General features: G+C 42.7%; 1 protein-coding gene across 4 annotated transcripts in view; it reads right to left on the reverse strand.

Moving 5' to 3' along the window:
• Nucleotides 1-14,878, reverse strand: part of TERF2 (telomeric repeat binding factor 2) — a 37,548-nt gene that overhangs the window by 9,400 nt on the left and 13,270 nt on the right. For all 4 annotated transcript variants that reach the window (XM_053605076.1, XM_053605086.1, XM_053605066.1 and 1 more), the window contains 4 exons: nucleotides 9,444-9,530; nucleotides 8,075-8,221; nucleotides 5,194-5,300; nucleotides 3,171-3,575 (listed from right to left, as the gene is read on the reverse strand). In XM_053605076.1, the coding sequence (XP_053461051.1) occupies nucleotides 3,171-3,575; nucleotides 5,194-5,300; nucleotides 8,075-8,221; nucleotides 9,444-9,530 (746 nt within the window). The remainder of the gene's footprint in view (nucleotides 1-3,170; nucleotides 3,576-5,193; nucleotides 5,301-8,074; nucleotides 8,222-9,443; nucleotides 9,531-14,878) is intronic.

Here is a 14,878-nt window from a genome sequence, read left to right on the forward strand (position 1 = left end):
TACTTCTGTCTCCCTACCACCACCACGGAAGAGAAACTTATTTTTAACATAGTCTAGGAATCTTGCAAGTGAATAATGAAAGCAATTTGGTTAGTAAGTACCCAGGCTCAAATTCCCTGGGTCTGTAAATTTTCAATAAAATTACCGGCCCAAGTGGCTCAGACAAATGGTGGACTATTTCCTCTCACTTGTTTTAAATTGGATCATATCCCCCAAAATGTTACTTGAGAATAATTTGCTTGAGACAGGTGAAAAAAAAAATTACAAGGTTTTCCTTTATCAGGATGTTACTGCGTTAATTATTTATAAATCAAAGTCAGATGGAGTTTTTCTATCTGCTTATCCCAGTGCTCAGATAAACCTATTTGAACCTCAGTGCCCTGCGGTCTGGCACTTCCTGAGTAGCTGTCTTCTCTTCCTGCAGTGTTTGTAACTGTCCCCTCCTCTGAACTCTCAGCATTATTAATCTGTACACGTTTTGGTAATTATTTTAAAGGGTCTATGAAATCTTTCAGATGACAGTGTCATGGTGACTACCTCTCCTGACTGCTCATGTGGAAGGGGCAGAGGTCTGGGACCTCTTCCTAATTGTCAGGTGGCTGGGCAAGTGGGGCCGCTTCCAGGTTCTTTTGGTCTTCACTGGCAAAGTCAGAACTTGTGAAGAGTGGCAGACTATAGTCTGTGGCTGCTGAGGTCTGTACTAAAGAATGTTTTTTACATTTTTAAAAGATTGTAACAAAAACAAAAAAAGAATATACAATGGAGAACTTTCATGGCCCACCATGCCTAAAGTATTAACCCTGTGCTGGCCTTTTACACAAGTTTAAAATGTAAGAACTAAAAATGCTTATTTGGTTAATCCCTAGAAAACACTTGTTATGTGCAAGGTGCCATGAGAGATATGAAAATGTAAGGTTATGGCCCTGCCCTTCATGTGACAGCCTCTAACCCTGCCTTCCCTTTCCCTGCTCCACTAGCAGCAGTCTCCAGCCTCTCCTTCTCTCAATGTCTGTTCAAAAGCCATCAGGGGTATCTAATCAGGCCTTCTGATTAGTTGTATTAGAATTCTATAAGCTGTGGTATAGAACAGTAGATTACAGAGCATTCTCCCACCTCTTCTAATTCGGTAGTCAGAAGTGTGGGAGCATGCACTTTTGGAACATTCCACAGGTAACTGTCATGAAGCCCAGTTTGAGAACCTCTGCCTGATAGACTAATAGAAACTCAAGATCTGGCCTATCTACCCATCCAGGCTCTTCTCCCTTCCTTTTCTCCTGTGCCTAGTTTTCTCCTCTCCTGGCACATAGACCACATGGAACTTTCTGGAACATAGCAGGGTTTCTCATGCCTGTGCATAAGAAGTTCCCACTGCCTAGAAGCCCATCCTCCAACAGGCTTGACGCCTTCCTATTCATCCTTCGAGACCAGCTCAAGGTTTGCTCCTCTACAGGTTTGTCCCACTTAAAACTTGCTAAGCAGGCTCAGTTCCTCCTTCCATGAGCTCCCAGGGTACCTCACACATCCCTCCTTTGGAGCAGGGATCACTAGACACTCTTTTCTGCAAAGAGATTACCAGTTAGTATTTTTATTTTCAGCTTTGCAAGCCTTACTGTCTTTGTTGCAACTACTTAGCTCATCATCATTGCACCAAAAGCCAGCCTAGAACATACTTTGTAAAGGATGGCTGTGATGTGTTCCAATAAATCTTTATTTACAAAAACAGGCAGCAGGCAGATTTGGCCCAAGAATCATAGCTTGCCAAACCCTGCTTTAGAGTTCTCATCACACTTCATACCCCTGATATATGGGAGAGGTGGATTATGCCTGAAACCTTCACTAAACCTCCCCCTTCCCACTGTAATCCTGCACTCCCTCTAGTTTCCTCACCGGTTCATGGGAGCAATAACTACACTTCACAGGACTGTCTGAGGTATCAATGAGGTATCAAATGAGAATAACGTGCATGGAGCTGCATCTGCTGCCCGTCAGCTATGTCCATTTGCCAGCCAACGACTCACTTGCAAATGCTAGCAGTGCACGTAGTACAAATTTGTGCCTAAGAATACATCACTTATCAGATGCCACAGCCCTCTGGGTCACTTAGTACAATGCATGCCAGAGCATAGCTCCCCCAATAATACAACACAGGGTATGGGAGAGATGGCCTTGGAAGATCAGCGAGGTTGATCACTTACAGCAGGGGTGACCAGGGAGAGTCCATGGAGGGAGAATTTGAGAGGCAACGTGGTGTACATGGTTGATAGGCTATGGGCTTTTATGTCAACACTGACTTCGATTAAAAATCCCAGAGCCCAACTTTGCCACTTTCAGTTGTGTGACTTCAGGTAAGCTAGTAAGTGTTCTGAGCCTTCCTCATCTATATCATGGGGTTAATATAGCACCTCACAGAGTGAGGATTGTAGAGATTCAGTAAGATAATACATGAAAGCACTTAATCAACAACGGCTTCCCTTCCTTTGAAGGACGAATGGAATCTGGACAAGCAATGATGGAGGGATGAGAGTCCGCTGTGGGGAATGAGAGAAAGCAAAAGTACAGTAGTAGAGACAAACAGCATGTTCCAGAGGGCAAGCAGACCAGTTAGCCTGGAGGGAGGATCCACAACAGGGCACAGAGGATAGCAAAGGCCAAGGTGGGAGTCACGATGGGAGAGAAAAAGTCAAGTATTCTAATGACTGCCCCACAGTACCTAGAAGCATATGGGAGATCAGTAAGTACATACTGGATCTGCCAAGTCTCACATGCTCATAAAAGGTACAAAACTATAAATATTCATCAGTCTCTTTTAAGGATCAAAAGATAACGTAGCCCAATTCAAACAAATTTCTTTTAACAAGCAAGACTAATATTTAGTAGTCAAAGTATTCAAATATTTGCTAAAAATGAAAGCAGCGATGAGCAGGAAGCTCTGAAGCCTTTCCATCCTCACTCACACCCTAGTGCAATGCTTGGAAGCCCACGTGTAAGGCTTCAGAGCTGGCAGGGACAGCTACGTCGTCACTCCCCGCTCCTGAGTCACATTCTAGCAGTCTGAGTAAGGCTTGGTGGTGAATCACTTAGCTGAAAGTGACTTCATTCATGGAAGTAAAACCAGGCCCAACCAGGACCACCAACCAGCCCCAAAATTTCTACAAAGAAGGTCTTCATACTTGGGATTCTTCTCCCTTGGGAGGGCTTGGTTGAGAACGGTGGGCTTGGATGGTGAGGCTGGGATGCTCTCCAGGGAGGAGTTGAGGCCTGGGCTCGACTCAGTACTCTGGCTGTCCTCCTCCAAAACCAATCTGCTTATTGTCATACGCTTGTTCTTGGGCTGCAGTTCTGAGCCACCCTCGCCCTCAGCAGGGGCTGAACTTTCGTTTTCATCTTTTCTCAGTCTTTTGTTTTTGAGGGCTGATGATGATGATGATGATGATACAGGTACTTGACCAGGAAGTACCAGATCTTTCTGGTCCAGTTTTGCAAAGGCTGCCTCAGGATCCTGTGCACGAGACAGAGTCTTAAAAGCTGCCTTCAAAGCGGTAATTCCAATGGTGGTTGGAGCATTCCGGAGCTGCCTGCAAATAAAGCATATCAGTTTTACTATTGCTGATACTCACCCAAATAGCCACAACTTTTTTGATATCTGAAGCCTCAAATTAAATAGAGGGCTTCACAAACTAAAGACTCTCCATTTAAAAAAAAAGGAGAAGCCAAAATAGCTGGGCGTTGTGGCAGGTGCTGTAGTCCCTGCTACTTGGGAGGTGGAGGCAGGAAAATCGCTTGAGCCCAGGAGTTGGAGGTTGCTGTGAGCTGTGATACTATGGCATTCTATCCAGGGTGATAGCTTGAGGCTTTGTTTCCAAAAAAAAAAAAAAGAAAAGAAAAAAAAGGAGAAGCCAGGCACAGAAGCACATGCCTGTAATCCCAGCTCCTGGGAGGCTGCTACAGGACGATCACTTGAGCTCAGGAGTTCAAGACCAGTCTGGGGAACACAGCAAAAGTTTGCCTCCCCCCAAAAAACAGAGAGGTTGGCTGGACACACCTTTATTTATAAAAGCCTCCATTTATAATGAATGTAAATATAAACTGCAACATGAAGTTTAAACTCCATGTAAGAGAACCCTAAAGGAACTATGGGCAATGATACTCCTTCCAGATACTTTATTAGCCTTTGTGCTCTCTAACCCTTTTGGTTTATATGGACCAAACAATGCTTTCCAATATGTAAGAACCATGAATAGAGGATAATAACTACAAGTCCACCTTGGCAACCAACTGATAATCTAACGATCTCACCTTGAAGTCTAGATCTTCTTCCAGCTGCCCAGTCCAACCCTCATGTGAGAGAATCAATAGACTGGTCTCCACTTTGCCCCTTTTGCCTACAACACACTTATGAACAGGATTTTGAGATTTCTCAGAATAAAAAGCGTACCGCACAGTCATGGAACACTGAAAATCACCTTTTAAAAATACAGTTCATCTATCATTGGGATCAGTTAGTATGTTTCAAGTAAGAACTTAAGAGAGGGGCAAACTGGCAGCCTGGAGGCCAAACCCAGCTGGCAGATATGTCTTGCTGTCTACCACATGTGAAGTTTTATTTAGTTTTTTTTTCAAAAATAGATTGCCGACATTCAGAAGCTGGCAAATGTCACCAAAAACTTGGATGTCTCAGAAAAATATGAACGGAAATTTGGGAATCCTTAGAAATTCCCATGGAACAACAATCACAAGAAGCTGAAGAGTGTGCCCTCTCTGGCTTACAGTCCTATGCTCATGGCCTATCGCAGGCCCACTTAACTGCTTTATATTTCCTACCAGGCACTCAAAGGTATCTAAACTCATGACCCCCTGGTTCAGCAATTATCTTGGTGTTCGACCACAGATCTGAATACTGCTTCCTGACTACATTAAGAGATTATGTATCCACAGGAAGTACTAACATTACAGGCCAGGGAGGAAGAGAGAAATGTAGAAAGAACCTCTGAGGACTAGCCAATCAGGAGGTTCTACCAGGGATCCCAGACACCCCCATCTTCAACATTCTTATTTTCCCAAGGTATTTGCCATAGTACCTTATGCAAGTAACTTTGGAACCGCTAGCAGGTCACATGGCCCAAAGGAGACAATGCTAACAGTGACCAACTAGCCCCGTATTTTACTTAACATCACAAAAGGGCATCTTCTCACCGTGCAGGTTCTCTGGGTGGCTTTTCCACAGGCTCTGGTGTGGGCTGTTTATCTTCCTTCGCTGTGCTTGAGGCAGCTGACTCAGATTTCAAAGCCTTTTTGGCCATCTGGGAAAGGAAAGATGTCATCAGGAAGAGGAAACCACAGAATTTCTCTAATCCCCTGATTCTTTCACTATGAATATACTCAATATGCAAACATTCACTTACAAATCCAATCTGGGCATAAAATGGAGGACATAAAACAAGACGGATCTTTTAAGAATCATCACAAATTAGTAACACATCCAAAAATGGCTCACAGTTCACTTTTATTTTTTTGAGACCGTGTCTGCCTCTGTTACCCACACTTAAGATTGCAGTGGCAAAGTCATAACTCCTGGGCTCAAGTGATCCTCTGCCTAAGCCTGAGTAGCTGGGACTATAGGCAAGTGCCACCAGGCCCAGCTAAGTTTTCTACTTTTTGTAGAGATGAGGTCTTGCTTTTGCTCAGGCTGGTCTCAAACTCCTGGCCTCAAGTAATCAATCCTCCTGCCTCAGCCTTCTAAAGTAATAAGGTTACAGGCATGAACCACCACACTCAGCTGGCTCATAGTTTTCTACATTAATAACATTGCAAGAGCTCTTTAATCTTCCAGACGCCAAATAATGACATGATCTTACTCCATGTAAGATCTCTTCTATCTTTCCAATCTCAGCTCTATTGCAGTTTCTTTCTTCCTTTTTTTTTTTTTTTTTTTGTATACAGAGAGTACCCCTCAGTAGAGTGTCATGGTGCCATAGCTCATGGCAACCTCTGATTCCTGGGCTCAAGCGATTCTCTCGCCTCAGCCTCCTGAGTAGCTGGGATTATAGCCAGCCGCCACAACACCCGGCTATTTTTAGAGACAGTCTCACTCTAGCTCAGGCTGGTCTCAAACTTGTGAGCTCAGGCGATCCACCTACCTTGGCCTCCCAGAGTACTGGGGTTACAGGCAGGCGCCACCACACCCAGCCTCTACCGCAGTTTCCGACTCCCAAGTATGCTTTGCATGTATAACCTCATATACAGGGTGTCCATCAAGTTTGTGTGCAATTTGAAATAGCCAACTACTTTAAATTGCACACGAACTTTATGGACACCCTGTATATAACTGACTAGGCTAATCTTACTCAACTCCAGCTGTTCATTTGTTTCCTTTTGACTTAAGTTTTAGGCATTTCCAATCAGTCAAGTTATCATCACTCCGTTTCAGTTACACAAAACTGTAACATGAGGTGTCCTAGAAGTCAAGAGTTCTGTCTACACACACAGACAGTGGCAGGATAGTTTGTAGTCACCTGGAATGCAAAGGAAAGTGACCCTCAGCCAGGCTCAAGTATCTTGACACTTGTTCTCTGAATATCCCAAATTACCTGTTTATAAGTAATTTAAGATTTGCCAATGGGCCAGGTGAGGTGGCTCACGCCTATAATCTTAGCACTCTGGGAGGCCGAGGCAGGTGGATCATGGCACTCTACCAAAGTGAGACTCTGTCTCAAAAAAAAAAAAAAAAAGATGAGATTTGCCAAATGACTAACAATAGTTACAAGATATTGTAACAATTGTTACAAGATGAAATTTGCCGATTGTTACAAGATAGGGTATTTTCAACATTCTCAAAATCCTGGCTTAAGAAAAAACACTGCCCTCACTCAGTATTCCCTCATCACAGACCATCACCGAGGCCAGCTTGGCTCTAATTCTTCCCTCTACTGTCCCAAGGGTCACCACTTCCCTGAGGCATGCTCATCTCTTTGACCGACCACAGAACATTTTCTTCTTCTTCTTTTTTTTTTTATTTGAGACAGAGTCTCACTATGTCACCCTCAGTAGAGTGCTGTGGCGTTACAGCTCACGGCAACCTCAAACTCTTGAGCTTAAGTGATTCTCTTGCCTCAGCCTCCCAAGTAGCAGGGACTACAGGTGCCGCCACAATGCCCGGCTAGTTCTTTGGGTGCAGTTGTCATTGTTATTTAGCAGGCCTGGGCCAGGCTCGAACCTGCCAGCTTCAGTGTATGTGGCCAGCACCCTACTCACTGAGCTATGGGCACCAAGCCCACAGAACATTTTCGCTTGGCCTCTTTTGACCTTATCATACTTCTACTCACGCTTCTCCACACCACACCTTCTTCCTATTAACAACCCATCATGCCACATCCACCAAACCACTCTTCCTTCCTCCAAACTTAGCTACATCTCATCTTCTTTGGGAACTACCATCAACTATAAGCAAATGCTCTACTTCATCCACAACAATCATAGGTAAGGAGGTAAAAATGACAGGTGGGTGGGGTGTGGTGGCTCATACCTATAATTCTGGAAGGCAGAGATGGGTGGACTGCTTCAGACCAGCCTGAGCAAGACAGTCTCTGCTAAAAACAAATTATCCAGGCATATGTTCCATGCTTATAGCCCCAGCTACTTAGGAGCTGAAGGATCACTTAAGCCCAGGGGTCTGAGGTTGCAGTGAGCTAGGATGATGGCACGGCACTCAAGCCTATGGGACAGAGCAAGGCTGTATCTCTGAGAAAAAAAAAAAGGCAGGTGAAGGAGACCAGGTGTGTTCATTTGCTTCCACAGGTCTCCCTGCCTTTGTACTTTTTTTTTTTTTTTTTTGGTTTTTGGCCGGGGCTAGGTTTGAACCTACCACCTCTGGCATATGGGACTGGCGCCCTACTCCTTGAGCCACAGGCACCACCCTTTGCCTTTGTACTTTTAAGGCACATAATTAAGGAAGACAGTGGCTATAGTTCAATGTCTTTTTCACACATTAATTCTTTGTACTTCTAATTTTCTAATTCCCTGCACATCCTCTGGGGCACATCATAGTCATGGGAAGCAAAGAAAGGCCGAGGCACACCGTGAGGAGGTAGGGCTCTGCATCGTCCAGGTGGCTCTCCAGGAAGCGCAGCATCTTCTGCTGGAAGGTCTCATAGGAAAAGTTCTGGATAACAGGGTGGGCCAAGTTCTTTTCTCGGATAATATTCAGGAGATCATTTCTCAGCTTCTACACAAAGGACCAATATTTCCAATGTGAAAAAGGAAAACTCCAGTAAAAATTCAAGGATGATGAGTTGAGATACACACTATCAGAACTTTTGCAACACTGTTAATGAAAATCACTGGGAAGGAAAGCCCGACACAAAAGACTGGTTAGTCAATGGTAGTTCAGCCACAGAGGGTGACCATGCAGCTACATAAAAGGGACAAAGAAGTTGCTTATGCGCTAACACAGAATGAGTTCCACGTTATATTGTCAAGCAAAATAAGTAATTTCTAAAACATTCAAATTTATATGTAAAATATATTTGTATGCTGTACCGTATCTGTATGGGGAGAATAGGAAAAACTGACATATGTGTGTCTGTACAAACGCAAACCCAGTGCTTATCTATGCAGAGTATCTCTGAAAGGATAAAAGAAAAAAGGAACACTGGTGGCTCTGAGGGCAGATGAGAGTATTGTCACTAAACTCTTTTGTCATACCTTTTGAATTTTTATATTTTGTATGCATATTACTTTGCAAATAATAAAATTTAACTTTATTAAGAAGAAAAAATAGGGCGGCGCCTGTGGCTCAGTCGGTAGGGCGCTGGCCCCATATACCGAGGGTGGCGGGTTCAAACCCGGCCCCGGCCAAACTGCAACCAAAAAATAGCCGGGCATTGTGGTGGGTGCCTGTAGTCCCAGCTACTCGGGAGGCTGAGGCAAGAGAATCGCTTAAGCCCAGGAGTTGGAGGTTGCTGTGAGCCGTGTGAGGCCACGGCACTCTACCAAGGGCCACAAAGTGAGACTCTGCCTCTACAAAAAAAAAAAAAAAAAGAAAAAATAAGAGCAGGGGACCCACAGAGCTTTTGACACCAAGCAACAGAGCTGTTACGTCCTCACCAAAGCAGTCTCAAGTCTGCAGGATAAGCATTTTGTAAATGAAGTCATGAATGCTAGAAAATTTGTCAGCTTGATACCAGGTGCTGACTGCTTAAATAAATGTTCTGTCACAAACCAGACAGAAATGAGGTAAGTAAATGATTTATGTAAATTTCTCTATGGAAAAATAAAGTTTGAAAATCCAGTCTTACAGTGAGTTATCTTTGATATGAAAGACAATGACACAGGTGTTGCAGATAAATATTTGGATAATATTCCTGACAAAAGAACCCTTTTGCTACTTTGCACAAAAAGCAATGAGATGGATTTAAGTTATGGGAGCAAAAATACATAAAATTTACCTGAGTTGTGGGGTCCTTGGACATATGTTTTTTCAAAATTTTTGAAGCCTTTTCAAACTCTTTGTTTTTGATACAAATAATAACGGCCTAAAAAAGGGAGAGAAAACCTTTTACTTTTGCAATGATGAGTATATTCAGAATATCAAATATCAAAATAACTTTTTCACATTATATCAAGTTCCTATACTTAAAAACAATTATTGTTCAAGTGTGTGAACAAGTGTAAACTAAACTGTCACTTTCGGCTAATAAGGTAGTAGCTTTTCAACATCACAATGGATTTTTTTTAAACAGCTGATAGGGCAAAATCTGATCCCCTGGATTATAGACCTTTTAACCAATTTGAAGAGGGCCTTCTAAGGAAAGACAAAATGGACAGGAGTCATTTTAGTTCCCCATAATTTTAGTTCACAGAACAATTGGTTCTGTTCTTTTTGGACACAAAACCTTTGATGTAAGGGGTTAGGGGGGTGGTGGAGGGAGATATACTGTAGGGGGAAAAAAAAAACAAAAAGCAATCTGCTGACTATAGAGGTCTGCTAGTTCCACTCAGGAAAGGTCTGAGGCCAGTTCTATAAGAGAATGAAAAAGACCAAGCCTCTTATTGCCATAACCCCAAGCCAGCAACTTTAGTTAGTATGTAGGGAATTACTAAAACCAACAAATCAGGCCAGGTGCAGTGGCTCACCCCTGTAATCCTAGCACTCTGGGAGGCTGAGAAGTGAGAAGGGTAGATTGTCTAAGCTCTGGAGTTCAAGACCTGCCTGAGCAAAAGTGAGACCTCATCTCTACTACAAGTAGAAAAACTAACTGAATGTTGTGGTGGGCACCTGTAGGCCCAGCTACTCAGGAGGCTGAGACAAGAGGTTCGCTTGAGCTCAAGTTTGAGACTGCTGTGAGCTATGACAACTCTACCAACTGTACAACTCTACCAAGGATGACAAAGTGAGACTGTCTCAAAAATACATAGATAAATAAAACTAACAAACCCAGATCATCCACAAGCAACAAAGAAAAAGGACAAAGTTCCAGGTAGGTAGGATAAAGTCTTACAATCCACAGAAAAAAAAGAAGAGTCCTTCTGTAAAGAAATGCCAAGAGGAAAAGTAACAGGCTCTGTGCCTGTAGCTCAGCGGCTAGGATGCTAGCCATATACACTGGAGCTGGTGGGTTCGAATCCAGCCTGGGCCTGTCAAACAACAATGACAAAAAATAGCCCAGCATTGTGGCAGGAGCTACTTGGGAGACTGAGGCAAGAGAATCGCTTAAGCCCAAGAGTTTGAGGTTGCTGTGAGCTGTGATGCCATAGTACTCTACCTAGGGAGACAAAGTGAGACTCAAAAACAAAAAAAGAAAAATAACAGAAAATAACAGTGATTGAAAATTTAAAAGGAAAAAAAGAAAATTTAAAAGGAAATCTGAATGTATATGAACATTTAAAAAAAAATAGAAACACCAGTAGAACTTGGGAGCATTTGGAATTATAGTACATGCACACAATGAAGTAACTACCTTGAGTCCTATCTCAGGGAGAGATGGAGATATTTTTAAAGATTACCATACACACAAAAAAGGAAGGAAAAAGGGTCCACAGATAATTTTCAGTCTTCACAGAGAAGAATGTATGGAGATACAAAGGAAGAACAGCAGGGAATCCATTAAGTACTAGTCTCTGGGCGGAGCCTGGTGGCTCACACCATAATCCTAGCACTCTGGGAGGCCGAAGCAGGTGGATTGCCTGAACTCAGGAGCTCAAGACCAGCCTGAGCAAGAGCAAGACCCCATCTCTAAAAAATAGCTAGATGTTGTGGCGGGCACCTGTAGTCCCAGCTACTTGAGAGGCTGAGGCAAGAGAATTGTTGAACCCAAGTGTTTGAGGTTGCTGTGAGCTATGATGCCAGAGTACTCAAGCCCAGAGTGACTAAGTGAGACTCTGTGTCAAAAAAAAAAAAAAAAAGAAGTACTAGTCCCTGATGATTCTGTCCTCATTATCTGAGCACAGCCACATAAGGCAGAAGGCAACTGGTGTCAAATGCTCTTGAACAAGCAGGCACAACTTAGTGCCCAGAGAAGGTACAAAATAAGTCTTTTTATTCAGTTTTTTAAACACAATGTTTTTACTTTTTATAAATCATATAGGTCCTATTATGTTTTAAATTTTTATTTAACTTGCATACAGTAAAATTTGGGGAAGGGTGTGTACGGTCCTGAATTTTAACACATTTTGAAATTTTAGGCTCTTGCACCACCCACAATGAGGATCCAAAAACTTCCCTTGGGCTGAGCCTCTGTAGTCATACCTCCCCTTCTGTCCCTAAACTCTGGCCACCACTGATCTTTTGACTGTGTTGTCTCTTGAAGAGCATGAAATAAGTAGAAGTACACAGTATGTTGCATTTAAAGATGTAGCCTTGGGACTGGCTTCTTCCAGTCAGAATAATGCCCCTGCACTGCTGATGGTTCACTTTCTCTTCATGTCCGCATGTGCTATAGCTTGTTAGTCTATTCACCCACTGAAGGATTTGTGGGTTGTTTACAATTTTCAGTCATTATACATTGAACTGCTAGAACATTCATATACAAGTTTTCGTGTAAACATAAGTTTTTCATTTCTCTAAGGTAGGTAGGTATCCAAAGACTGGGATTGCCGAATCATATAAGCGTGTTTAAACTGTCTTCTGGAGTAGCTGTCCCATTCTGCATTCCCATCAGCAATGTATGAGAGTTCCAGTAGCTCCACATCCTCACTAGCACTTTTCTTTAACTGCCAAATCTGTACATATTTATTGTGTACAACATGATATTCTAAAATACATAACTAGTACATTTTATTGTTAGTATTTTTTTTAAAGTTTAGCTATCCTACTCGGTAGGTACTTATTATGGTTTTAATTTGTATCTGCTGACTGGCTAACTGCTGTTGAACATCCTTCTGTGTGATTTTTTGCCATCTATTTCTTTTAGGTAAGTCTTTTGCCCATTTGAAAAACAGGATTGCAGCCAGGTATGCTAGCCTGTAATCCTAGTACTCTGGGAGGCCGAGGTGGATTGCTTGAACTCACAGGTTCTAGGCCAGTCTAAGCAAGAGCAAGACCCCGTCTCTACTACAAATACAAAATACTGAGGCAAGAGGATCGCTTGAGCCCAACAGTTGGAGGTTGCTGTGAGCTATGATGCCATAGCACGCTACAGAGGGTGACAAAGTGAGACTGGCTGTGGGATATAAGGTCAACACAAAAATCATATTTCCATCTGTTAACAATTTGAAATGAAATTAGGAAAACAATCCCATTTATTTAATAGCTCCAAAAAAGGAAGAAAAAGAAACAGACATAAGTCTAGGCAGGATCTATGTGGAAAAAATAACAAAATGCTGATGAAAAGTATCAAGACCTGAGAACGTGGACTTACCACATTCATGGATCAGAAGACTTAATATGATTAAGACATCAGTTTTTTCCATTTAATTTATAGAATTAATATAATTCCAATCATAATCTAAGCAGCATTTTCTGTAAATTCAGATTTAGCTGATTCTAAAATTTATATGGAAAAGGAAAGAAATGACAATAACCAAAACTTTTTCTTTTCCTTTTTTTTTTTAAGAGACAGAGTCTTACTTTGTTGTCTTCAGTAGAATGCCATTGTGTCACAGCTCACAGCAACCTCCAGCTCTTGGGCTTAAGGTGATTCTCTTGCCTCAGCCTCCTGAGTAGCTGGGACTACAGGTGCCCACCACAACACTCAGCTATTTTTTTGTTGCAATTTGGCCGGGGCCAGGTTTGAACCTGCCACCCTCGATATATGGGGCTGGTGCCATATTCACTGAGCCACAGGCGCCGCCCTCTTTTCCTTTTTTTTTGAGACTGAGAAAAATTAGCTGGGTATTGAGGCGGTGCCTGTAGTGCCAGCTACTTAGGAGGCTAAGGTAGAAGGATCCCTTGAACCCAAGGGTTTGATGCTGCTGTAAGATAGGCTGACGCTTTCGTACTCTAGCCTGGGGAAACAGAGTGAGAGATTGTCTCAAAAAATAAATGAATTAAAGAATCACAAGAGGCTTGGCGCCTGTAGCTCAGTGGCTAGGGCGCTGGCCACATACACAGGGACTGGCAGGTTCAAGCCCGGCCCAGGGCCTGCCAAACAGCAACGACAACTACAACAAAAAAATAGCCGGGCTTTGTGGCGGGCTCCTAGAATCCCAGCTACTTGGGAGGCTGAGGCAAGAGAATCACTCAAGCCCAAGAATCTGAGGTTGCTGTGAGCTGTTACCCAATAGCACTCTACCAAGGGCAACGAAGTAACACTCTGTCTCAAATTTAAAAAAAAGAATCACAAGAAAGCTACAGTACTTACAATTGTAGTGATGTAGATTAGTGAAACAAAAGACAGCATCCAGAACCAGACTCAAAAAAGTATGACTACCTTTTGACTTTCAAAAATAGGAAAAGCTATTCAATGGGAAAGGATAGTCTTTTTAATAAATGTTGGAATAATTGAACGTCCATGTGCAAAAAAAATGAACTTTGATGTTAAACTTATATCTGATACAAAAATGAACTCAAAATGGATCATAACCTAAATGTGAAAGGTAAGACCATGAAAACTTTTTCTTTAACTTAAACACTGTGAAGAGAATGAAAAGGTAAGCCACAGATTGGGAGGAAATATTTACAAATCAGATATCTGACAAAGGACTTGTACCTAAAAGTACATAAAGAGGGCGGCTCCTGTGGCTCAGTGGGTAGGATACCGGCCCCATATACCAAGAGTGGTGGGTTCAAACCCGGTCCCAACCAAACTGCAACAACGAAAAATAGCCGATCATGTGCCGGGCGCCTGTAGTCCCAGTTTGGGAGGCTGAGGCAAGAGAATTGCCTAAGCCCAGGAATTGGAGGTTGCCGTGAGCTGTGTGAGGCCATGGTACTCTACGAGGGCAATAAAGTGAGACTCTGTCTCTACAAAAAAAAAAAAAAAAAAAAATAATAATAATAAAAGAACATAAACAACTAAAAAGAAAAAATAGCTTATGTAGTCCTATTTTTAAATTAAGTTTTTTGAGATAGAGTCTTACTTTGTTGCCTTCAGTATGGTGCTGAGTAGAAGTGGTGAGAACAGACCTCTTCACCTTGTTGTGGATGACAGAGACAAAGCATTCTATTTATTTATTTTATTTTTTTTTTTTTGAGACAAAGCCTCAAGCTGTCACCCTGGGTAGAGTGCTGTGGCATCACAGCTCACAGCAACCTCCAACTCCTGGGCTTAAGCGATTCTCCTGCCTCCGCCTCACAAGTAGCTAGGACTACAGGCACCTGCCACAATGCCCAGCTATTTTTTGGTTGCAGCCATCATTGTTGTTTGGCGGACCTTGGCTGGATTTGAACCCTCCAGCTCAGGTGTATGTGGCTGGTGCCTTAGCCGCTTGAGCCACAGGCGCC

This window comes from Nycticebus coucang, chromosome 2 (genome assembly GCF_027406575.1).
Source record: "Nycticebus coucang isolate mNycCou1 chromosome 2, mNycCou1.pri, whole genome shotgun sequence".
NCBI classification, from domain to species: Eukaryota; Metazoa; Chordata; class Mammalia; order Primates; family Lorisidae; genus Nycticebus; species Nycticebus coucang.